We start from the raw sequence: 24,487 nt of genomic DNA, 5'->3' as shown, positions 1-24,487 counted from the left end.
AGACATACACACACACACATGGAGACATACACACACACACATGTACACATACACACACACGTATACACTCACACACGTATACACACAGGTATACATACACATAATGTATACACACACACACACATGTATACACACACATGTATACACACACACACATGTATACACACACATGTATACACACACACACGTATACACACACACACACATGTGTATACACACACATGTGTATACACACATACACATGTATACACACACACATGTATACACACACACGTATACACACACATGTGTATACACACACATGTGTATACACACACAAACATGTGTACACACACACAAATGTACACACACACACACACACACACACACACACATACAATGTATACACACAAACATGTATACACACACACAAACATGTATACACGTGTATACACACATGTGTATACACACACACACGTATACACACACACAATATATACATACACACAATGTATACACACACACATGTGTATACACACACACACACGTGTATACACACACACGTGTATACACACACACGTGTATACACACACACACACGTGTATACACACACATGTGTATACACACACATACGTGTATACACACACACGTGTATACACACACACGTGTATACACACACACGTGTATACACATACACACACGTGTATACACACACACGTACACATACACACACACACACATGTATACACACACACATACAATGTATACACACAAACATGTATACACACACACACCCCAGCACCACCACATCAGCACACCGGTATCCCATGCCCCCCCAGCACACTGGCATTCTCGGCTCCCCACCATTCCCAGCCCCCATCAACACCATCAGCACCCACACATCGCCACCTTTGCACCTCCCCCATCGGCACACCCACATCCGCACCCCCACATCAGCACCAAACCCTCCCAAATCAGCACACCAATACAATCACCATCAGTACAGCCACAGCAGCACTACCACCGCACATGGGCCGCGTGGACCACTCCCCACCCAAATGCCACACCCACACCACAAACATCCCGGGCAACGCCGGGGCTCTCAGCTAGTAGTCCATAAAACAAAGTCTTTAGGTTGACTGACTCAGCCGGAAAAGTCCTGGAACTCCAATCGGCAGGTAGTGCCAGACGCCACCGCCATATCTGCTCCGGAGATGCCAAAATCCCTTGACTGGGAGATAGTACCAAACGTCCTGGTACACTTTTCGGCGTGTACTATAGTTGCGACCGCTACGTTCTCTTTTCAGAACTTGGCCACGAAAAGTGGGACTTCAGAAATTTCAAGGCAAGAAATTTTCTAAGCCAGCTCGCATCTATTTCTCCAAGAGCATCTTTTGCTGGTTTCAAATTTGCCACTGCTGTCTTGGCACTTAGAATCTGAGTGCCCGATTTGCTGCTGGCTTTCTTATAGTATTTCTTATAGTATTTCAGTCCCATTCATGAAATACTCCAGCCAATCCGTGAGTAGGAGAATTCCTACCAGCCAGTCTACTGAAGGATGGATTCGAAATCTGACAGGGGCATACGCCAGCTTGGCACCTCTGCCGCCTGTGAGTCAGAAGCAACCCGTGGAGTTAGGCGTCTCAAGGTCTGGGCAAATGGTAGTCCGATGACTTCCATTCAGCTCAGGACGAGGGTACTTGAGTCCAACTCCTCCGACCAAATGGCTTTCACACCTTGGCTATCTCTGTAGGCTTTCAACTCCAGGACCCGAGCAGACTTGGGGCCTTATGCAGAGAGCATCGTTATTTCGAAATTCGCCATTTTTTGTACAATTTCGCGCAGAAACCGGCAGAAAATGGCGAGTTCCGAAAAACGCGCCATTTTGTTTTTTCAATTGCTAAAGGGCCTCATGCAGAGAGCATAGAATTTTAAAATTGGCGAATTTCATAAAAAGTAGCTTTTTTGGAGAGTTTTATTCTCCATATGCAGAAAAGTGCGAATTCTGCTATGTTTAACATGGATGCGTGTGGCGAGTTTAAATTGGCGAGATGCGCGCTTCAGAAACGTGTAAAAACAAATTCGCGCCTTTTTTTTCCCCTTTACTATAGGCGGCGAGCGCCATCTTGCCATCTTTTCCTGGTGCGGCAAAAATGCGAGAATCGCGCCATTTTTTGGCGCGAACAGCCGCTACTTGCCGTTCGCACCTCTCTGCATTCGGAGAGTTTTAAAAATGGCGAGATGGAGGTTCTCGCCAGCCGCGAGGCGAATTTTAGCAATTGAAAAAACAAAATGGCGCGTTTTTCGGAACTCGCCATTTTCTGCCGGTTTCTGCGCGAAATTGTACAAAAAATGGCGAATTTCGAAATAACGATGCTCTCTGCATAAGGCCCAAAATTCGCCTCGCGGCTGGCGAGAACCTCCATCTCGCCATTTTTAAAACTCTCCGAATGCAGAGAGGTGCGAACGGCAAGTAGCGGCTGTTCGCGCCAAAAAATGGCGCGATTCTCGCATTTTTGCCGCGCCAGGAAAAGATGGCAAGATGGCGCTCGCCGCCTATAGTAAAGGGGAAAAAAAGGCGCGAATTTGTTTTTACACGTTTCTGAAGCGCGCATCTCGCCAATTTAAACTCGCCACACGCATCCATGTTAAACATAGCAGAATTCGCACTTTTCTGCATATGGAGAATAAAACTCTCCAAAAAAGCTACTTTTTATGAAATTCGCCAATTTTAAAATTCTATGCTCTCTGCATGAGGCCCTTGGTCGCACCAACTTGGTAGCCAACTGTTCTCTCGGAACCATGGACTTGGAAATCCCCAGCTCATATACAGTGCATACACATTTACAATTACACACAATGTTAAAATAAAAATATTTCACAATTTCTTCTAAGTGCCTCGTTTCCTACAGTGGCAGCCGCCTTTATCCTCATGCGGCGGCCGCCACCGCGGAAATTTTAAAATCGCGGAGGCGCACGGCTTTTTTACGTCAGGTTTCCCGTGCCGCAGGCGCTTTCAATGATAAGCGCCATTAGCGCTTATCTGATGATGCGGCTGCCGAGCGGGAAACTCCGGAAGAAACGGAGAAAACCCCCGCATTTATCCCGGCAAGTAGGAGGATAAAGGCAGCCGCAGCAGTATGTTTGACTGAAAAGATGCGCACGTTCAGTTTCAGCGCTCCTAGACCTTCCTATTAGAAAATGTTTTAAAAAGTTGAACGAAATAATTCTTAGGGTCAGTTTCAAAGTTACTTTTCTAAATACATAGGAATTTGGACGTAGACGTGAAATCAGCCTTGCAATCTTATCGATGGTTGAAGCACCCCAGAACCTCTATACTTGGTTCTGGTGATCTGGGCATTTACTGGGGGACCCCCATGAACCTAGGGATCCCCGACTGTACCCGGGATACACATAACCCTATGCCCTCATTTACCTTTCTGGTCTGTGCTGAAGCAGGGAAACCTGGAGGTGAGATGTGCAACTGCTTTCCAGGGAGGACTTTGACCGGAGTGATGTGTCTACATGTCCCGGGGAATCTGACCTGATTCCCGGATACATTTTTGTGGTGGCCAGCAACTCTGGACCCCTTCTACCTAGACACATTCTGACAACACTTTTACCGCAACCCCCCCCCCCCCTGAAACTCATAGCCTGAGAATCTCCACTGGGTAGCACTCCTGGAAAGGTAAAACACTGTGACGGTTCAGGGGATTTCTTCCTCTCCATGTGTCCCCGGCACCACGCTTTCCCCTGCCTCTGATATCCCTTCCTTGCCTCCTCGTTCTGTTCTCCCTTCCTCCTCCCGCATCCGTTCCTCTGTGGCATCCCCTGACACTCTCGCAGCGTCTGCGCACGTTCCCCGCAGGGCGCACGCATGTTCTCAAACACCCAATCCCCTCCGCAGTACTCCCTGCTCGCGGCCTCCCGCTGTCTCCCCTCCGGTCACCTTACCTCCTGCAGTCTCTCCTCCGGTTCTCTCTCCTCCCTTGGTGGGTGCCCCCGCGGCGCAGCGCTCCGCACGCCTCCTTACACAGCTTGTGCGCGCGCACCCCAACCTTACAGAGGGCACGTGCACACGCTCCTCTTGTAATCTTCCCCAGACCTCTGGCTCCGCCCCCATGCTGTACAAGCCATCTCCCTCTCTGATTTGCCTGTCTCCTCCCTCTCTCCTCGCCTATCCCTGCTGCCTCTCACTCTACCCTCTACTCCTCCTCTCTCTCCCATTGGTGTTCCCTCCTTTATAACCCCTGTCTGTCCTCTCACTCATTGCTCTGCATAGCTTCTTGTAACCTCTGTGTGTGCAGTCCTATGCTTGGATCTCCTGTGTCTTTCAGCGTTTGTTCCTGCGCCTGCTTACCCCTGGATCTCCCTGGCTTGAACTCTGCTTTGTACTGGATTAACAACAAATGATCAAGAGTGATCACACAAAGAATTCCCGCTAATTTGTACACTAGCCCAATCATCAAAACATTATTTAAAGGAGTATGTCCAAAAATCCATATAGGAAACCGGGAGGGATAAAACCAAAAACATGCATATAATTATATAGTGTGCATGCAGTGAGTATGAATTACCCACGCTCCACATCAGAACAGGACTGGTAAAATGTAGCTATATATTGTCCATGGTAGATAACTACACACAATATTCAGGTAAGTAAACCTAGTATCTTCTATGCAGGATATTGCAGGGGGCAGTGTAGAGGGAAAAGAGGACCATGGGCGGAGCCTTGGGGCATGCCCAAATGGAGGCTGGTGGGCCGAGAGGATTAATTGTTGAAGGTTACAGAGTAGAAGTGGATGGGGAGATAGGATGGGCGCCATGAGAGGGCAGTGTCAGTGATACCAAGATTGGTGAGGGTTCAGATGAGATGGAGGTGATAGACGGTGTCAAAGGCTGAAGAGAGGTCGAGGAGGATGGGGATGGAGGAGAGTTTGGAGTGACAAGCTTGCAAGAGAAAGTTGTGGGTAGTGAAGAGGGCATTTCAGTAGGGTGTAAGGGATGGAATCTAGACTGGATAATTGGAAGGTGGGAATGGGTGTGGATGAAGGTGGAGAATTGGTTGTGAATGATGCGCTCATGGAGTTTGGAGAAGTATGCAAGGAGTGAGATATGGCGAAAGTGGGAGGGGAAGGTAGCAGGGAATTCCCCTAGCAGGGAATTGGAGTTAAACTTTTACAACGTTAGGATTTTGGCCCCTAAGCATATCCAGCTCAGGGGGGTCATGATTTTTCATGAAAAATCTATTGTCTGAGGTCATCATGGTAACCTTTACTCTGTACTGGGCTCAGTGGAAAGCTTCATTTTATCCTCCCAGACAATCAAACATTTCTGTGTCCTGATTTAAAAAATAAAAACCAAGTACTACACGGGGGTTGAGATCTCTCAAAAGGTACGTAAAACTGTAAATCCCTCTTCCCCATAGTGATCAGTGCAGACTGCTGCTGTAACGGTCATTGACACATTTTAAAGGAAGCCAATTATACTGAAAATATTTAACATTAAATAAGTCACCATAAAATGTACCATCCATATTTTTTCAACACAAATAAAATCATGCAATCCTTTTTTTTGCAATATTGTCCCAGAGTTAAGCGGGTTGATTCCCATGCTACATGCATACATAGTAACATTTTGTCACTACTGTCCATGAAGTGGTTCAGCCTTTCCTACACCATGACCAGTAAACATTATGTTCATGGTAAGGACCAGTGCACCTACAAAGCTTGATAAACATATTTCTCACATAGAGCACGCATCTTCCCTTCCAGAGTACCTCCAAATCACTAATCAAACTTACTCACAGATCTCATCTATACAATACTGTACATACTCCCCATGCCCCACACAATATAAAACTTCAGGGAAATATTTTTGGCTGAAATCTACTGTATATTAAAAAAAAAGGTACAAATTAGTCTTAACTTATTTTGTGCTTACACATATGGAGTGGATTGAAAGAACCAGTAGAAATATGGAACCCGTGGACTGTTTTGTCTTTAACAGCATTAAATTAGGATTCAAATTACAAAGAGAAAGTGGGAGAGAAATTACAAGTATAGAACTAAAATAAATCAAAATATGGTAAAAGTAGAATGTAAAATGGGAAAACAAACTAAGTGGAAAAAAAAAAGTTGGGCATGAAAAAAGTATTATGTAAAATATCAAGCATGCTTCTCGAAAATCAACACGAATTGTTCCTATGCAAAGTTTGACAGCCACCAAACCAAGGGGAATTCATAAGTCCCGAAATAAAAAAACCACACATTTGAGATCAGTAGTAATTTAACAAGTTATAGATTTTATTTTAAGCAGAGACAAATTGTTGGCAAATATTAATTACTTAATGGTAACAAGGTGAAGATTATGAGAAATATACTGTTCAAATATGTACATGTTGCATCATGTATTGTGGAATATTTTGACACAAAGTGAAGGAAACGCATTCAATGAATTACCATAAAATGTACCATCAACATCATTAATAACAGAAAATCAAATAAAAGCATGGAACTTTAAACTGACCTTCAGGCCACTTTTTTTTTTTTAGAGATAGAAAACAAGACACATGATTACAATAATCGTCATTACCATTCCAGACTACCAATAAAAATCTATATAAAATGTTATGTAAAAACGGTTGATCCACAAATTCAAAATATTTTATTAGACAGACAAAAAAACCCTTCCATGATTAAAAGAAAATATGCTAGACATAAAAATGTTGAATATTTGACATTTTTAGAGTTTATGAAAAAAATTGACAGTAATTAAAATATTTCAAGTGTTCATTCAAAAATAAAATTTTTGTTATTCAACACATTTTAGTACCAACATGACTACAATTTGTAATTGGCCAAAAAATAAAGATCACATTATGTGTATCCATCCATAAGATATATAATGCCCAATGCACCTATTAGATCATTTGGGGCACAATCTTTTAAGTCCAAAAAGTGTATACACAAAAGTAAAATAAATGTTCCTATAGAATTATAAATATCCTGTACCATTACTACAGTATGTGCAAATATCCCATTAGTTTTAGTGTAACACAAAGGATTTAAATGACCATGAATGCTTATCTTATGGGGTAATCCAATAAGGGAGGGTAGCCATTACGGCAACAACTTTAGTTATACATCATATAAACAGAGATGATCTTCACACAAATAAATATACCTATACTGTACTTATGCCAGTTTTTGTGCCCTTAATACACATTAATACACACCAATCTTTATTGCAAGGTATCTTTTATAGCACAATATTAGTCTTTTATAGGTGAATGGCCAATATTACATGGTAAAAGCCAAAAGGTCCACTCCAATTAAGTGTGTAGAAAAATAGTAAAAGAAATGTGTCAGTGTTACTACTACGGCTTGTGTAAGCAAGCAAATCGAGTGAACAACTTTGCAACAATAAAGTGGCTGATAGCATAAACCCCCCATTCAAGTCAATGGTGGTACGATAAGCCACTTCAGGGCATCATTTTGAATAAGTTCCTTTTCTCACAGCACTTAAAAAAAAATATCTAAATTTTTGTTGTTGTAATATATGCAGCATTTGATTACCTTTAATGAAAACTAATTATCTAAGCTGTTCATCGATCTGTTCTCCCGTGATGAGTCGGCAAAGACCCTACCTCCCCGGGTTCACCTAATGGCTGCCTTTCCGTTCCACTCAATCCTTGTCAGTGTAACCGTATATTACCAAGGGCAACATTGTCTATTTTTACAGCTTGCCATTCAGCCACTTTCCTGCTGGCGACACTGCAACACTTTCCTGTTAGTGATCATTTGTTGCCAAAGATCTTGCACTGCTGGGTAAAACCCATTAAAAATAGCATGGAGTTACATTTTTTTTTTTTATAGTTTTTTTTAAATACAGAAAGTATCAAAAACTACAGAACCGATTAAAAAAAAAACAAACATGTAGGATATCGAATGTTTTGCGACTTTAAAACTCTTAGCACAAAATACTGGTACATTTTTGGAGCAGCAGTGACACCATGTGGTATTCGCCCATATTAAAGGGTACACTTTTTGGGAGGCTGAACCATTGAAGCAGGCCCTTGAAAACATGTAAATTCCAAAATGTTAAATCATTAAAAAAAAAAAAAAAAAAAAAATGTAATCACCCATGCAAAAGTCATTTTAGTTGATAGGTAGTCACAATTCTTTTCTGTGTGTAAAAAAATAAAATACAAAATAAAGTAGAAATCTCAAGCAATGATAGAAAAATAGAAAGTATAAAGACGTTTGTTAAAGGGTGAAATTCAGCAAAACACAAAATTCATATAGAGCAAACAATTCAAAGGGCTCAGCACCTACTTACTCATTAATAGAATCTGAATGGGCGAGTAGCTCTCAAACAAAATGGTGCTAGACAAGGCTATGCTAATGCCAGTTGGTGAATGAGATCTAATGGAGTCAGTTTCATGCAAATGGAATTCAAGCAATTTGGAATCCATGTTGTCTGTTACAATCTAGGTTGGATTTGTAAATGGTATTTAGGTCATTCAGTATCTTTTATTTCCCCACACTGAACTGGGAAAGATTGTGGATTATAAGAAAAACACATTTAAGGGAAATAATTTATTTGTAGGAAAGTTAACCTTCTTAAATCATTCAATGCTATCGAGTGATATATTTCACTCAATCATGGAAAAATGTGTTCACGCAGCACTAATGCTGTTATATCCTTCCTTACCGTTTTTACCATGCACACAGAATTAGTTGTTATAAGGATGAATTGTCATATTATATATTATGTATGACGCCATCTAAAGTTTGGTCAGGACACAAAATATTTGAGAAATCATTACTACCCATAGACACTCAAACTAGTATAAGGGGTTAAGATTTAACAACATGGTTGGCTACTGTGAAAGGACAGATTCCTCCTACTGGCAGCTGTCCCAGGCCTGGATGATGCCGAGCAGGGGGATAGGTTCTCGTGTTACAAATAACAACAAAGCTTAATCTACAGGTACTCTAAACCAAAACATACTAGCGAACAATTCTTAATTTCTTTATGCTATTGTTGGTTGGTTCATTGTTTATGTCAAGATGTATTCAAAAACACGTTCATATATTAAATCCTTTAGAGACTGTACATATTACCGCGCTCCTCCCTATAGAAGTTTGCTGCTGGTAAAAATATAGGCCTTACATAAATCTAGAAAAACAAAAAGAACGATTCCTGCACTCCTTTGGCCAAAGCGTATATTCAGTGTAGGTACCTGTAAAATGTGGTTATGTCTTGACGTGGCATATAACGCGTAGGCCAAAGGGTTTAACAAAATAACCCTTATTCATGAGATCACTATTTTATTTTAGCCAAATTGGTAGGAGCGCAGGAATCGTTCTTTTTGTTTTTATATAGTAAATCCTAGCTACTACTTTATCCTATCCATGGCTTGTTAGCATGAAACAATACAATCCTTGAAAAAGTCTAGGCACAGCCTCTTATCTTGGCCTTGGACAGACTCCATTTGTACCCAAAATATACTACAGGCATACTATACCCCGCATTAACGTACGAAATGGGACCAGAGCATGTATGTAAAGCGAAAATGTACTTAAAGTGAAGCACTACCTTTTTCCACTTATCGATAAATGTACTGTACTGCAATTATATACGTGCATAACTGATGTAAGTAACGCATTTGGAACAGGCTCTATAGTCTCCCTGCTTGCTCACAGCTTCGGTACAGGTATTGCTGTTCAGGACGTGCTGCCGTTTGCCTATTGGGCGATTATGTCCTTAGTCACGAGTGTACTTAAAGTGAGTGTCCTTAAACTGGGGTATGCCTGTATAAAAAAATTCACTTGTTCTAACTTTCCTACAAATCAATTATTTCCCTTAAATGCGTTTTTCTTATGTTCCACAATCTCTCCGTTCAGTCTGAATAAAGTGTGGAGAAACAAAATGGATACTGAATGACCAAACTCAGATCCAAAAATGGATTGTAACAGACATCTTGGATACCGAATCCCTTGAATTCCATTTATATTTCCATTCATCTAAATCAGACCTGCCCAACATGCGGCCCCCGCCCGGACTCACTGTGCGGCTCGCGGGACCCAGCCATCTCCATCTTCTCCCCTGCAAATTCTACTCTTTCCCTTGCCGGTCCTGAAAAACGGCTGCGCAGCGGAAAATTACACCACGTGGCCATGGCAATGTGGCATCATTTGACGCCACGTGGCCCTTTTTTCATGATCGGCAAGAGATAGAGTAGAATTTGCAGGGGAGAAGACGGAGATTGCCGCACCACGCCGCAGGTAAGTCGTGAGGGGAGGGGGGCCAAATCTGTTTTCCATGGAGCAGTTTGGCCCGTTTCAATTTACATGTTGTGCAGGCCTGATCTAAATATTGGTAATGGGCACCCACAGTGGAATATACATAACATATTGTGGGCCATAATGGCAGCAAAAGGCTTTTAAAAAATCTCTCCACCCATCAGTGGCCAGAGTCTCCCCTACTGGTACATATAATAAAAATAGAGAAAAGTCCAAGTCAGAAACGTTAAACCCTTTTACTGCCAGAAGGGTCTGCAATGCATCAGAAAAAATGAAAATCTTTGTCCAATAGCAGCACTTAGAACAGTACAAGCAGCCATATCAGTTCAACAAGTCCTAGATGTTGCAATCGGTTGGCGAAAAGAGATTTTAGTTCTTATGTTACTTGCATCTGATTTAATGAATTGTAGTGTTAATTGCACACAAATAATAACATTAAAAGATTAGAGCACAGTGGCAATATATACAGCTATGAGTTGAAACATATGTCTGTAAATGTGAAGTAATGGCAAGTGGATTTTAGGTGTTATTTGTTTATGTCTTCACAACAGAGTGGAGAGAAGCAGCTGTATAACACAGATCTAAAATGTTTGCCTTAGTGTTCGTGTACACAGCAAAACCTACATTTCTATCTTAGAACTCATTGCAATATGAATGCACAATTCTTTTAAATACATCCAATTGTTCTCTTATCAACAATTTTGAAATAGAGACTAGATGTTTTAAAACAGTATTAAATTGGCCCAGGAGGCAGTACCAGTAACAAAGTTAGACATGAATATTGCAGTCACATTTTTACATAGGTACATCATGTTTTAATAAATGCAGCAAAACCATAGACTCCTCAGTGCCCACACAGTGTCAGTTATAGTTTCATTTGAAACCAAGAAAATCATGAAACATCATGAAAAAATTAAAAAGTTCAATTAAAGTTGTTAGTTCTCAAACACATTATGACTACACACACACACACACACGAAACAAAAATACTTCCTCACATGTAGCTCCTGTTTTTATATTGTTTAGCAATAGCTTAAAAACAGCAAGTCCGCCAGTTGACATCAACCTACTTTTCATGGGAGTTTCTGATCCAGTGAGTATCAGAATGTAGGACTGCATTTGTCCAACACCCCAGAGCTCATGGTTTTTGAGTTTATGTTAAAAGAGGACATTTGCTCTCTTCCAAGATGCTGGGCAGCTCCCTGCCTCTGAGCCAATCAGAAACAATGATGTCACAGATCACTGTTACTGACTGACTCGCTGGCAGTTTCCAGTCCATTTTAAACTCCAGAAAATGCTGGTATAAATAACAGAGGTAAATATCCCAAACTGGGGACCCCTGGTTGTAAGACAGCAAAAGCCCTGCACCTAAAATGGTAGTTTAAAAAAATATGTATATAAAAAAAAAAACCAAAAAAAAAAAACAACAACAACAACAACAAATCAACAACTTCTTGAACATCATGGATTAGTGCTTTAAATTACGACTTAAAATCACTACAGTACGTTTGGCTGTGTTGCACATTTTTTGTTAAAATATAATATGCAGACTCCCAGTGTCTGTGGGTTGGGTTTCATAGCAAATTGAAAGGTCTGCTTGAAGGATCTTGAATTATTTACAAAATATAACATCTGCGAGATGGCTCCATATGTATCTCCTAGAGGTTTAAAAAAACCAACAATGTTTCCAGACAGCAGCTTAGCAGAGTGCAAGTGTTTTCAGTGCTGGTTCTTTTCACTGATCATCGTTCATCTTAAGCAGCTCCTGGAGGGCTCCGACAGCCCCGAAGTAACCCTAAAATACGCAAGTCAGAAGTATTTTTCTTAACGCATCTGGGCAATCCACTTCTTGGCAATTAAACTAGAGAACGTTGTACACAAAACTCCAGGAGACCAGGGTTGGTTCCTTAAGTTATCTTTAAATTAATAATAGGTACATTATCTGTACAACGTGCATTTAACCTGTATCCTGAAATAATCTACCTTGTACAACGATTCTTGATACAATGTTCATCTATACATCTCCAGTCCCAAAACTCATTCATGCAAGCCCAAATTTGTTTTCTACATGAATCGCATTTTTCACTTCACAGTTTTTCCTAATCATTCATAAAAAGGCTGCTAGGGCCATTTTCGGAGTATGGTTAGTTTAAACGGAGATATAAGATTGTGTCTAATACATTTTTTAGAAATTGCATAAATGCCAAATTGGAATTTATATCATCACTGTCTATGTATACAATAGGTTTTAATTACATTTTTAGCTCATATTACCTCATGTTCCAAGAAAAGGGCTTTCAATTGTCCTTTTGACCAGTAATCCATAGCATAAGATAGCAGCTTCATTGAGACCATGTTAATTCGGAGAAAGTTTCCCACAAACATCACTCTGTCAATGTTCTGCAAGTCAAAAGTAACATCATAAAGAAACCTGTGTCTAGCTTCTTCTTTACATACAAGACAAATGAACAAAGTGAAATAAATTCAGTTTACTTTTGTAGAAAATTCCCTTTATTATGATTAAATAATAATGGGCTGAATTAGTGGCTCAGTGCAGGGACGCGCAAACTTTTTCATCTGCGCCCCCTGCCTACTCTCCCAACCTTTTCTCCAGTTTTTTCTGACGTCACAACGTTGTGTGTCGGCGCACTGACGTCATGTGACCCCGCGGTGTTATTTGATGCCGCGTTGCCAGAAGCCGTCGGATAGCAGGTAAGAGACATACAGAGGCATCGCGCGCTCCCCCGGCATTTAATTTAAATGTTGTGGGGAAGTGTGGTGGGGATGTGCGCAGGGCCTCTGTAAGCGTCCCCCCTGACCCCCCCGAATATGTTGCTCCCCCAGTTCGCGCTCTCCTGCCTCAGTGAGTAAATGCACTAACTGAAGCAGGGTAGTCTTGTTCAAATCCCAATGACAGCTCCTTGTGAGAGATTGTCACATTATTGCCCTGTGCCTCAGACACCAAAATTAGATAAAAGCTCAATGTGGCCGGCAAAAAAAAAAAAATCTATGTACAGGGCTACACTATCGAAGGAAACAAATATCATAATTACACGGTACGCAAATACAAAAAAAAAATCTATAAACATTAGTTTCATTCATGTACAATTCAGGTACAAAGATTATGTGCTATAGAAGAAATTTCTAAAGACCTAGCAAACGAACATTGTGTAATAAATTCAGTTTACTTTTGTAGACAATCGAGCAAGTGTATTAAAAAAAAACAAAAAAACGAGCAAGTGTAAGGGCAATCAAATAAAATATAAATGACATGTAAGTGCACATGGTGCAACCATAGATATAAATATTACATTCATAGGTGTAGAGAAATGACAGAAAACAGACAATGTGCCATAATTATAAAGTCAAAACAGGGTAGATTACCGAATGAGTTTTTTTTTGACGAGTGGGGAAAAAGAGGTAAAGAAGCAGTGTGTGTGTATATTACTGAGGCACACTAAGGCTCTGCCCAAAGAGGTAAAGAAGCATTGTGTGTATATTACTGAGGCACACTAAGGCTCTGCCCAGAGGTAAAGAAGCATTGTGTGTATATTACTGAGGCACACTAAGGCTCTGCCCAAAGAGGTAAAGAAGCAGTGTGTGTGTGTATATTACTGAGGCACACTAAGGCTCTGCCCAAAGAGGTAAAGAAGCAGTGTGTGTGTGTATATTACTGAGGCACACTAAGGCTCTGCCCAAAGAGGTAAAGAAGCAGTGTGTGTGTGTGTGTATATTACTGAGGCACACTAAGGCTCTGCCCAAAGATGTAAAGAAGCAGTGTGTGTGTATATTACTGAGGCACACTAAGGCTCTGCCCAAAGAGGTAAAGAAGCAGTGTGTGTGTGTATATTACTGAGGCACACTAAGGCTCTGCCCAAAGAGGTAAAGAAGCAGTGTGTGTGTGTATATTACTGAGGCACACTAAGGCTCTGCCCAAAGAGGTAAAGAAGCAGTGTGTGTGTATATTACTGAGGCACACTAAGGCTCTGCCCATAGAGGTAAAGAAGCAGTGTGTGTGTGTATATTCCTGAGGCACACTAAGGCTCTGCCCAAAGAGGTAAAGAAGCAGTGTGTGTGTATATTACTGAGGCACACTAAGGCTCTGCCCAAAGAGGTAAAGAAGCAGTGTGTGTGTGTATATTACTGAGGCACACTAAGGCTCTGCCCAAAGAGGTAAAGAAGCAGTGTGTGTGTATATTACTGAGGCACACTAAGGCTCTGCCCAAAGAGGTAAAGAAGCATTGTGTGTGTATATTACTGAGGCACACTAAGGCTCTGCCCAAAGAGGTAAAGAAGCAGTGTGTGTGTGTATATTACTGAGGCACACTAAGGCTCTGCCCAAAGAGGTAAAGAAGCAGTGTGTGTGTGTATATTACTGAGGCACACTAAGGCTCTGCCCAAAGAGGTAAAGAAGCAGTGTGTGTGTATTACTGAGGCACACTAAGGCTCTGCCCAAAGAGGTAAAGAAGCAGTGTGTGTGTGTATTACTGAGGCACACTAAGGCTCTGCCCAAAGAGGTAAAGAAGCAGTGTGTGTGTGTATATTACTGAGGCACACTAAGGCTCTGCCCAAAGAGGTAAAGAAGCAGTGTGTGTGTGTATATTACTGAGGCACACTAAGGCTCTGCCCAAAGAGGTAAAGAAGCAGTGTGTGTGTGTATATTACTGAGGCACACTAAGGCTCTGCCCAAAGAGGTAAAGAAGCAGTGTGTGTGTGTATTACTGAGGCACACTAAGGCTCTGCCCAAAGAGGTTAAAATTAGTTTGTTGCTTGGGACAATGGGAAAGAAAGTGACTTGACCATGGTGATTAGTATGGCACAAGGCCCAAACTGACCAACTAATAACAGTGTTCTGAATTAAAATACTTTATTTTTTTAAATAAAAACCATGCCCAGTAAATCACTGTCATTTGATAACAAGTAGGGCCACACTTTTATAGATATCGTGATTACAACTACTCCACTAACCAACACCAGTCCTAGGTGACAAGAGTAATCAGAGTATGCATGCCACATGCAAGTATAACTTTTATACTTTGGCCTTAATGTACATAATGTATAGTTTTATAAGCCAGGGGTAGCCGGCCAGCGGCATTTGCAGTGGCCCGAGTGATCAGCCTCCTCTCATGCCGGCATCTTCTTGCGCCGCCCCTCTGACATCTGCAGCAGGAACGGAGGGGACCTGGGGCCTCACTGCAGTCCCCACTTCCAGCTTGGGCGGGTGAGCGAGCCGACATGAGGCAAAGCCCTGGAATAACCCGCTGGCAACTCCCCCCCCCCTCCCCCGTGGTAACATTTCTCTGTGGTGAGGAGAGAGGGGAGGATTGTAAAGTGTGGGAGGAATTGTTGTGAGGGGGGGGAGGAGCATGCGAGCGAGAGGGGGGGAGGGAAGAGCAATACATTGAGGGAGAGGGTGGAAAGAAATAGAGGGAGTTAGAGAGAGGTAGTGAGAGAAAGAGGGATGGGAGGGGCTCACAGGGCTGCCACCACAGGCGGCTCAGGTGGAAACTCTAGTCCTGAACCCCGGAAAGCTGTCGGCGGCCCTTCCCGCTCCACACAGGCTGAAGTCATCCCTGCCGCAGTCCCATGGCGGCGGCAAACAGTGCCCCCCCCCCCAACAATTTTTTGCCCATTAATTGGCCCATCTGAAAAAAAAGTTGGCCACCCCAGGTATAAGCCAATAATTAAATTTGACTAGAGAAATATATCTAGCTGACCAAACAGTTGATGTACTGTAGGGTACAAAAAAAGTTACTACCTGAAATGCAAAGAAATGCACAATTCTGACCTACCAGCAATAGCATCAAACACTCACAACATAGTTATTTTTACTCTTAAGAAACAACAAGCAGAAGGATTTCTGTCCATTTTCACTCTAGCGAATTGTTGCAGTTCTCAATGCTTTGATAGCCCTGTACAATGCTGCTTGAACTCCATGACACAAGGCAACACTGTAAAGAAGCTGAAAGCAGAAAGACGATACCATGGAACACTTGATGCCCGATGCCACAATATTCCATCCCACTCTGCACAATGAACAGTACAAAACATGTCTAGCACTACAGATAGAACATTTACATAACTGCATAAAACCAAAGGGATTATTCACGAATGAATGGTAGCTGTTAGCCTAATATTGACTATTAAAAGCAGTTATCCTCCCTACATTTTCAATGTCTTTATTTTCTTTTAACTTTCCGGAACCAGGGGGTAAGGTCGTCCCTGCTGGGATCAGAGCTTGGTCCGGCGGCCAATAGAAAAGCTGCAAGATATTCAGATGTTGCAGATTTCTATTGGTGACAACCCACGGCCATGTTTGTAGTCCAGAGACCATATTTTTAGGATTTGTTTGTGGTAAAACTAGCAATATGGCGCAAAACTGAGGGGTCCTAGATGTCAGATGATCACCAATCAGCTCCAGAGGAACCCCTTGTTCAGATAAGCTAATAAAATAGCAAATGGAACGGCTGCTTTTACTAATTAGTCAATTGTTCAAGAGCTACTGCAATTTAGCAAAGCACTTTTACTACGGAAGAGGAAAATAACCAACTGAATGTTTTTATTTTTACATTCTGTATCTTACGATTATACTTCATTTGTTATTCATTTACATCGTTTAGAGACAATGGCATAATACATCCTTATTAATCAAGACATACCCCTGAATATATATCCCATTTTTCACCATCTAGATTGTGTTAGATCATGTACACAAAGGGAATAGAAGTGTCCCATTCAATGTCATAATAAAAAGCAAGTTGATATGTAGAACAGTGCCGTATTTCAAAATAAAAAAATTAAAGAATCACATATATAGACAGTACAAGCGACACTACAAACACTATTAAATGAAAACACTTGGCTCATCTTCACAGAATTTAAAATTTGTTTACCAGATACGACACACAAAGAGAAACTCCCGCACAGCTGAGATGTGAACCACGGTGAGGTGCTAGCTACACACAAAAAGCAACTTAGGGGTTAACCACTTTAACAGCCATACCTACAGTGACTATATAAACCCTCACTCACACACAGGGACCTCCCCTTACATGCCCTGAAGCGTTCACACGTGAAACGCTCGCGTCGGCCACACACCCATTCATACACGTGGGACGCCTTCATTTCGAATGCAACATTTATTGACATTGTCTCACAGTTGCGAAGTCCCAGCGTCTTGCGTTTTTTGATGCTTTGATCCTGCGTGTTATACTCAGCACCGCAGGATCTCTCTGATTTCAGGGACCATTAATATATCTGCTATTTCAGTCAGGCATGTCTTTGAGCATATCAGCGCTGATATACTAATGATCAGCGCTGATGTAGGGGACAATGCGCTACCAGTTATGCTCTATACTGTATGTTTGGTTTTGCCCTGTTGTTGATTTACCTGGTAACACTGTATATTCCCTTGCCTGGGGTGGTCCGTGTGGGAAACCGATCTACACTGACCTAACCTATTCACGGCACTTACCTCCTGCTGTGGATCTGTTCTATCAGCTGGTTGTGCTAGTATTGAGGAAGCGCAAGCACTTTACCCCTCAGCCCAGTAGCCTATCCATATGATAATCCTGTGCTACTGATGTTTTGCATTGAATGTACAATTATTTATATTGAGGATATCCTAATTGGCTAATTGATTTGCCTGATTCCTGCTTTTCTTTGCAATACATGGCTTACGGGGCTATATTCCTTTAAGTGCTCCCTCTATGTACAACCTTCCACGGACTAAACAGCTGTTAGTGTCGGGTGTTTAGGGGTTATTCATCCTTATACTTACAAGCCACTCGTCCACCAGGGGCCACTCTGTGGCAAGTGTTTCGATCTAACAGGTAGCTCCACATACAGGTTATTATTCCTTTTGCCTAGGTATGTTACTATCTATACCTTATAGTGTCTCTGCTACTACCTTCTACAGAAGTGGATTTACACTCCCTGCTATAAGCATAGTGTAGGTGTGTCTGCACAGAGCTACTATACCTCTTGCGCTTTTACAGTACATACCCACCAACTGTGTAGCACCCTACCAATGAGTCAGATTTTATCTAGTGACTAGCTGATACACGTGATACCACTAGTACCACATTAGCCTGCATGAGACATTATCTGAACAGTGGTCTTACATTGGCCCCACCATTATACTAAATAGTAGGCTGTTTATTTACAACATGGGATCCTGAATATCTATCAAGGACCCCCCATATGTTATATCTACCTAGCTGTCACAGCTATGTTATATAGATTACAGTCACGTGCTGTTTGATCTGCATTTTTATATTAAATCCCATTATTTTATTCATTGTTGAAATTAAAGTATTTTAATATTATCATTATATATCTAGCAGTGATTGAGTGCTTATATACTAGGTCTCCCTTTTCTTTTGTTTACCAGATACGATACTGAGAAAAAATGTTAACTTTTTCTATAGAAAGTAAGAGCCCTTCTTGAAAAACTAAAATTTGCTTACAGTCACGTTAAGAAACACAAGTGTTTCCTTCAACGATGGGGAGGTCTACGAGGCCGATTTAAGGCAAAACCTACTAATTCCACCTATGATACCCATTTTAGACTTGCAATTAAAAAGTTTAAAGTATTGATGTTATAATTGCATGGATTTATAAAAGACCTAAATTATAGGACTTCAACCATGATACTCTTAAGTCCTCCTCCACCCACGTTGCAGAGAATTTTTTTTATTTCGGCGAGAAGAAAAAATGGTTGCATTGTCACCAAAAAGATGCAACATCTCAGAGTGATGACATCTCTACAACAGGGGATCCCTGGAGCTCAGAATAGAGTAGTTCAACTCCAGGGTCCCCCAGATTGAGTAAAAAAAAAAAAAAATTACTCCTGAAAGGAAGCACTGCTTTATGTATTATGTAAGTGACAATATTATAATCGCCATCATTTGATGTGTGACCAACATATCCTTAGCTATGTGATAAGATGAGCTTTTTCTAGGACAATCTATACAGGTGTATCATACAAATAATTAATATATACAAGTCTGTTTCTTACCTCATTGAGTGCGCACATGCGAGCAATGGAACCAATGTTATTTGTGATCGAGACCAATGTCGCTCTGGCCAAGTCCTCCTTGCTGATGGTATCTCTCTTCTCCTTACTCATCATGTGGCCAAAGCTGACAAAGACATCAGAAAGAAGGGCTGCTATATCAAAGGATAGCAATAAATGCAATGCGCGTTCCTTTGTCAAAGAATTAGTCCCTTCAATGCTGCCAGAAATCAATGCACTGCCAACTGAAGGTTTAACCCTTTGGGCACCTGGATGTAGGTACTGCATCATTGCGTCTGGTACCCTGGGTGCCCCATGACATAGTACCTACGTCCAAAAATCCTGCTTGTTTTGCTACGGAGGATTGCTTCCATCAGGTCAGATCGTGCACGACACTATCATCTGACCGATTCGCAAAGTTGTCATGTAACCGGAGTGTCGGAGCAGATGTGGCACCCTGGCCCCTCCAGCACTCAAAAGGGTTAAAGCAGTAGTTGCCCCACAAGCTCGCATTTTTCTGCCAAGATGAATCCGGGGGTCCCATGGAGTTGGTAGGTGGTGCCCCAACCTCCGCGATATTTGTCGTTTTTCTGTGCCGGTCTTAACAAATATGCCTGCCAGATTACCAACATGGCCTTGGGGTCACCAACAGAAAGCCGCAACATAATTGCCCCAGTGACTATTTTGAATCTTCCAGGCTTTTTGAAAAATGTTACGCAAGGTTTTGGAGGATGTCAAGGCTGTGATCTACAAATTCCAATTGAACACATCTGATTATGCTTTATAGAAAACAAGGGAAGATTAATTTAGTTTTTAATAATTTACATAGTTACATAGAAGATGAGGTTGGAAAAAGACATGCGTCCATCAAGTTCAACCTATGCTAAATTTAGAAAACTGATACTTTATCCTATATCTATACTTGCAGTATATTGATCCAGAGGAAGGCAAACAAAAAACCCCAGTGACATAACATCCAATGATATCTCATAAGGGGAAAAAGAAATTCCTTCCTGACTCCAAGAGTTGGCAATCGGATTATTCCCTGGATCAACATCCTTCCCATGTTTACTTATTCGGTATATCCCTGTATACCTTTCCTTTCTAAAAAGATGTCCAACCTTTTTTTGAACAAATCTATTGTATCTGTCATCACAGTCTCCATGGGTAATGAATTCCACATTTTAACTGCCCTTACTGTAAAGAACCCTTTCCTTTGTTGCTGGTGAAATCCCCTTTCCTCCAACCTTAAGGGATGCCCCAGAGTCCTTTGTACTGCCCTTGGGATAAATAGTTCTTTTGAAAGAAAGCTCCTTGTACTGTCCCCGAATATATATTTGTACATAGTTATCATATGCCCTCTTAGACGCCTCTCTTCTAATGTAAATAAATCTCATTTAGCTAGCCTCTCCTAATAACTTAATTGTCCATCCCCTTTATTAATTTGGCGACTCTTCTTTGCACTCTCAAAATTGTACTCCATATTCAAGGTGTAGTCCGACTAATGCTTTATAAAGGGGCATAATTATGTTTACTTCCCTTCCATCCATTGCTCGTTTAATGCAAGATAAGATCTTGTTTGCCTTTGCAGCTACTGCATGACTTTGGGCCCTATTGCTAAGCCTACTGTCTACCAGCACTCCTAAATCCTTCTCCACCAAGGTTTCCACCAATTTATCCCCATTTAATTTGTAAGTCGCCTGTTTATATTTGCTTCCCAAATGCATAACCTTACATTTATCTGTATTAAACCTCACCTGTCATTTAGCTGCCCAAGTTTCCAGTCCCTCCAAGTCCTGGAGAGAAATTACATCCTGCTCTGATTCTATTAACTTACACAATTTAGTGTCATCAGCAAAGATGGAGACTTTGCTCTCGATGCCAAACTCAAGGTCATTAATAAACAAGCTAAAAAGCAGGGGTCCCAGTACCGATCCCTGAAGTATTCCACTCACGACTTTAGCCCAATCTGGAAAAGTTCCATTTATGACAACCCTCTGTTGTCTACCCCTCAACCAGTTTTCAATCCAGGTGCATATATTTTTACTGAGTCCAATTTGCTTTATTTTGTACACCAACCTTGTGTGTGGATCCATATCAAAAGCCTTTGCAAAATCTAAGACCACATCAACTGCATTACCCTGGTCTAAATTCCTACTTACCTCCTCAAAGAAACAAATAAGGTTAGTTTGGCATGATCTATCCTTCATAAATCCATGCTGACTATTATTAATAATTTTGTTTTCCATGGGGTTTTCCTGAATATTATCCCGTATTAAACCTTAGAGAAGCTTCCCCACTATTGAAGTCAGACGTACAGGTCTGTAATTCACCGGTTGTGATCTAGCTCCCTTTTTAAATATAGGCACCACATCTGCTTTATGCCAATCTTGTGGTACTGAGCCTGTGGAAATTGAGTCCTTAAATATTAAATGTAATGGTTTGGCTATTACTGAACATAATTCCTTGAGAACTCTTGGCTGTATGCCATCAGGGCCAGGTGCCTTATTTACTTTAATTGTATCAAGCCACCTATGAACTTCCTCAGTTAACCAATTGTTCATTAATATGGAGGTTGTGGCTTCCTCTGGCGGCACCACAATTGAAATGGATTCTTCCCTGGTAAACACAGAGGCAAAGAATTTGTTTAATACCTCTGCTTTTTCCTTATCTCCAATAATCTGCCTGCCCATCTCACATGGAAAGGGTCCTATATTTTCTTTTCTCATTTTTTTGTTATTAAGGTACTTAAAGAACTTCTTAGGGTTGATCTTACTTTCTATTGAAATCCTTTTTTCATTATCCATTTTTGCTCATTTGATTGCCCTTATGCAATTTTTGTTACATTCCTTATAATTCTGATACTATGCCTCCGTCCCTTCTGACCAAGAATCTAAACGGCTGCCTCTTCTTTTCCATTTCCATTACATAACAATGGACTAGAACTATTTTAGCACTATACTCCAGAGACAAACAGAGTAGGGGGAGCGAGGGATTAGTAGATACACGTTTATACAATTTCCGACGGTTAGATATGCATATAGTAAACCCAGTGCAGTGGGGGTAGGACAGGAAGTAATAAAATATAAATACTTACACGGCCATGTGTAAGCACATTCCAAAGAGGGTGTCTTTGTGATAGATGCTGGCCCTTCCGTAGGTGGGTACAGGGTGGTCACAGTAAGTTTTTATATATAAATAAATACTCACACGGCCCAGTGTGAGTAGAGGTGCAGGGCAGATGTCTTTAGAGTTGGATTAGCCCGTCCAGGGTAGTTGTGGGCCGGTCACATCAGATTAAGCCCAAACAGGGCTATGGCCGGTCTGCCCTCCTCTATTGCTTGTGGCCCCGCGTCCGAGGTGCAGAGAGCTGGAACTAATCTGCCCGGCTGCAGATGCTGCTGAAAGGACTGTCTGCGGAAGCCTCCGTGGGACAAAACAGGAACAGGATTTGAGCAACGCGTTTCACCGATTGGACGGCTTCCTCAGGCTCAATCGGCGAAGCGCGTTGCTCAAATCCTGTTCCTGTTTTGTCCCACGGAGGCTTCCGTAGACAGTCCTTTCAGCAGCATCTGCAGCCGGGCAGATTAGTTCCAGCTCTCTGCACCTCGGACGCGGGGCCGGAGCGGTTTACTGCTGGATTGGGCCATACGGAGAAGCCAGGGGATACTGTTTATGTTATGTGAGTGTGATAGTATTGTCTTTTTTATCCGAATAAATACCCTTTACATACCTATCACTGAAACTGTGCCTCACTTATCCCTCTATACCGCTGAATGGGGGAGTTAACCTGCTTGATCACAAGCAATAGAGGAGGGCAGACCGGCCATAGCCCTGTTTGGGCTTAATCTGATGTGACCGGCCCGCAACTACCCTGGACGGGCTAATCCAACTCTAAAGACATCTGCCCCGCACCTCTACTCACACTGGGCCGTGTGAGTATTTATTTATATATAAAAACTTACTGTGACCACCCTGTACCCACCTACGGAAGGGCCAGCATCTATCACAAAGACACCCTCTTTGGAATGTGCTTACACATGGCCGTGTAAGTATTTATATTTTATTACTTCCTGTCCTACCCCCACTGCACTGGGTTTACTATATGCATATCTAACCGTCGGAAATTGTATAAACGTGTATCTACTAATCCCTCGCTCCCCCTACTCTGTTTGTCTCTACGTTTCCATAAGGGCTTCGGATTATCCCTTATTAGGGGTTGAAGCAGAAGGGATCACAAGACTATCTCTACAATAATAGAGAGAAACCACATTTATTGGTTTCACTATTCTTCCTTGATCTGATACTAAAGGTAAGCGCCTGGTTTTTCCTAACTGTCTAGCACTATACTCCAACCTAAAAAAATAAATATATATACCTAGATGCTACAGCAGATCCCTGAAGACCAAACCGTCCATAGTCTCCACCATAGATATCCTTCACCAGTTTATCAACGTTCGTGCTGTCGCCTTTTGCTGCCATTTCCAGAGCTTCTTCAAATGTTTCACAACCGGTCAGCAAACAACACAGACCAAGGAATGTTCCTCCACCGAGACTGAAAGGGTAATGAGAAAGGTTTGCAATGATGGAGTAATTAAGGCATGTCATGAGGCTTCTTCTAAAAGGTGCTTTTATAAAAACAGAAATTGCATGAAGAGTGTGTTGCGTCTCAAAGCAGCACTGATGTAGTGACTTAAACGTGAATTTATTTTTCTATGCACTGGAAGCATAAGTGAGATTATCTTTACTTTCTTAGTCCATTCAAATCAATTGTTATCACCAGTGGAAATAATTATGGTAGCAAGGTGGGCCCAGTAATATGTAACGAAGGGAGCTTTGATACCATGTCACATTGTTGATACACAGACCTAACTAGAAGATGGAAGAGTCATTCCAGCTGGGTATGCTGATATCGATAGTATTTTGCTCATTCATTTCTATTAAAACATGCAATGCCATTTCACTTTTATTTTGTTTAAAAAAAATAAATCATGGTTTCCACATAAAGGAATCTAGAAGCATGACAATTGATTGTACAAATGCACACAGAAACGTGCTAGTAGTGAATGGCGAGTAGTGTCCTTAGTATGTTTCAAGTAGTTATAATTCGATACCGCTCATACAAGAAGCAAAATGGCTTCCATTTGAGCATTTGTACATTTCATAACCTAAATGGCTTTTT

General features: G+C 41.5%; 1 protein-coding gene across 2 annotated transcripts in view; it reads right to left on the bottom strand.

The window, feature by feature from the left end:
- Window positions 1-6,263: 6,263 nt before the first annotated feature.
- Window positions 6,264-24,487, bottom strand: part of PANK1 (pantothenate kinase 1) — a 43,995-nt gene continuing 25,771 nt past the window's right edge. For both annotated transcript variants that reach the window (XM_075612872.1, XM_075612873.1), the window contains exons 4-7: window positions 23,684-23,860; window positions 19,309-19,432; window positions 12,564-12,689; window positions 6,264-12,084 (exon numbers count right to left, since the gene is read on the bottom strand). In XM_075612872.1, coding sequence (XP_075468987.1) covers window positions 12,025-12,084; window positions 12,564-12,689; window positions 19,309-19,432; window positions 23,684-23,860 — 487 coding nt within the window. In that variant the 3' untranslated portion in view covers window positions 6,264-12,024. The remainder of the gene's footprint in view (window positions 12,085-12,563; window positions 12,690-19,308; window positions 19,433-23,683; window positions 23,861-24,487) is intronic.

Source organism: Ascaphus truei, chromosome 8 (genome assembly GCF_040206685.1).
Source record: "Ascaphus truei isolate aAscTru1 chromosome 8, aAscTru1.hap1, whole genome shotgun sequence".
NCBI classification, from domain to species: domain Eukaryota; kingdom Metazoa; phylum Chordata; class Amphibia; order Anura; family Ascaphidae; genus Ascaphus; species Ascaphus truei.
The sequence above is the reverse complement of the archived record's forward strand: the minus strand, read 5'-3'. Positions and strand labels throughout refer to the sequence as shown.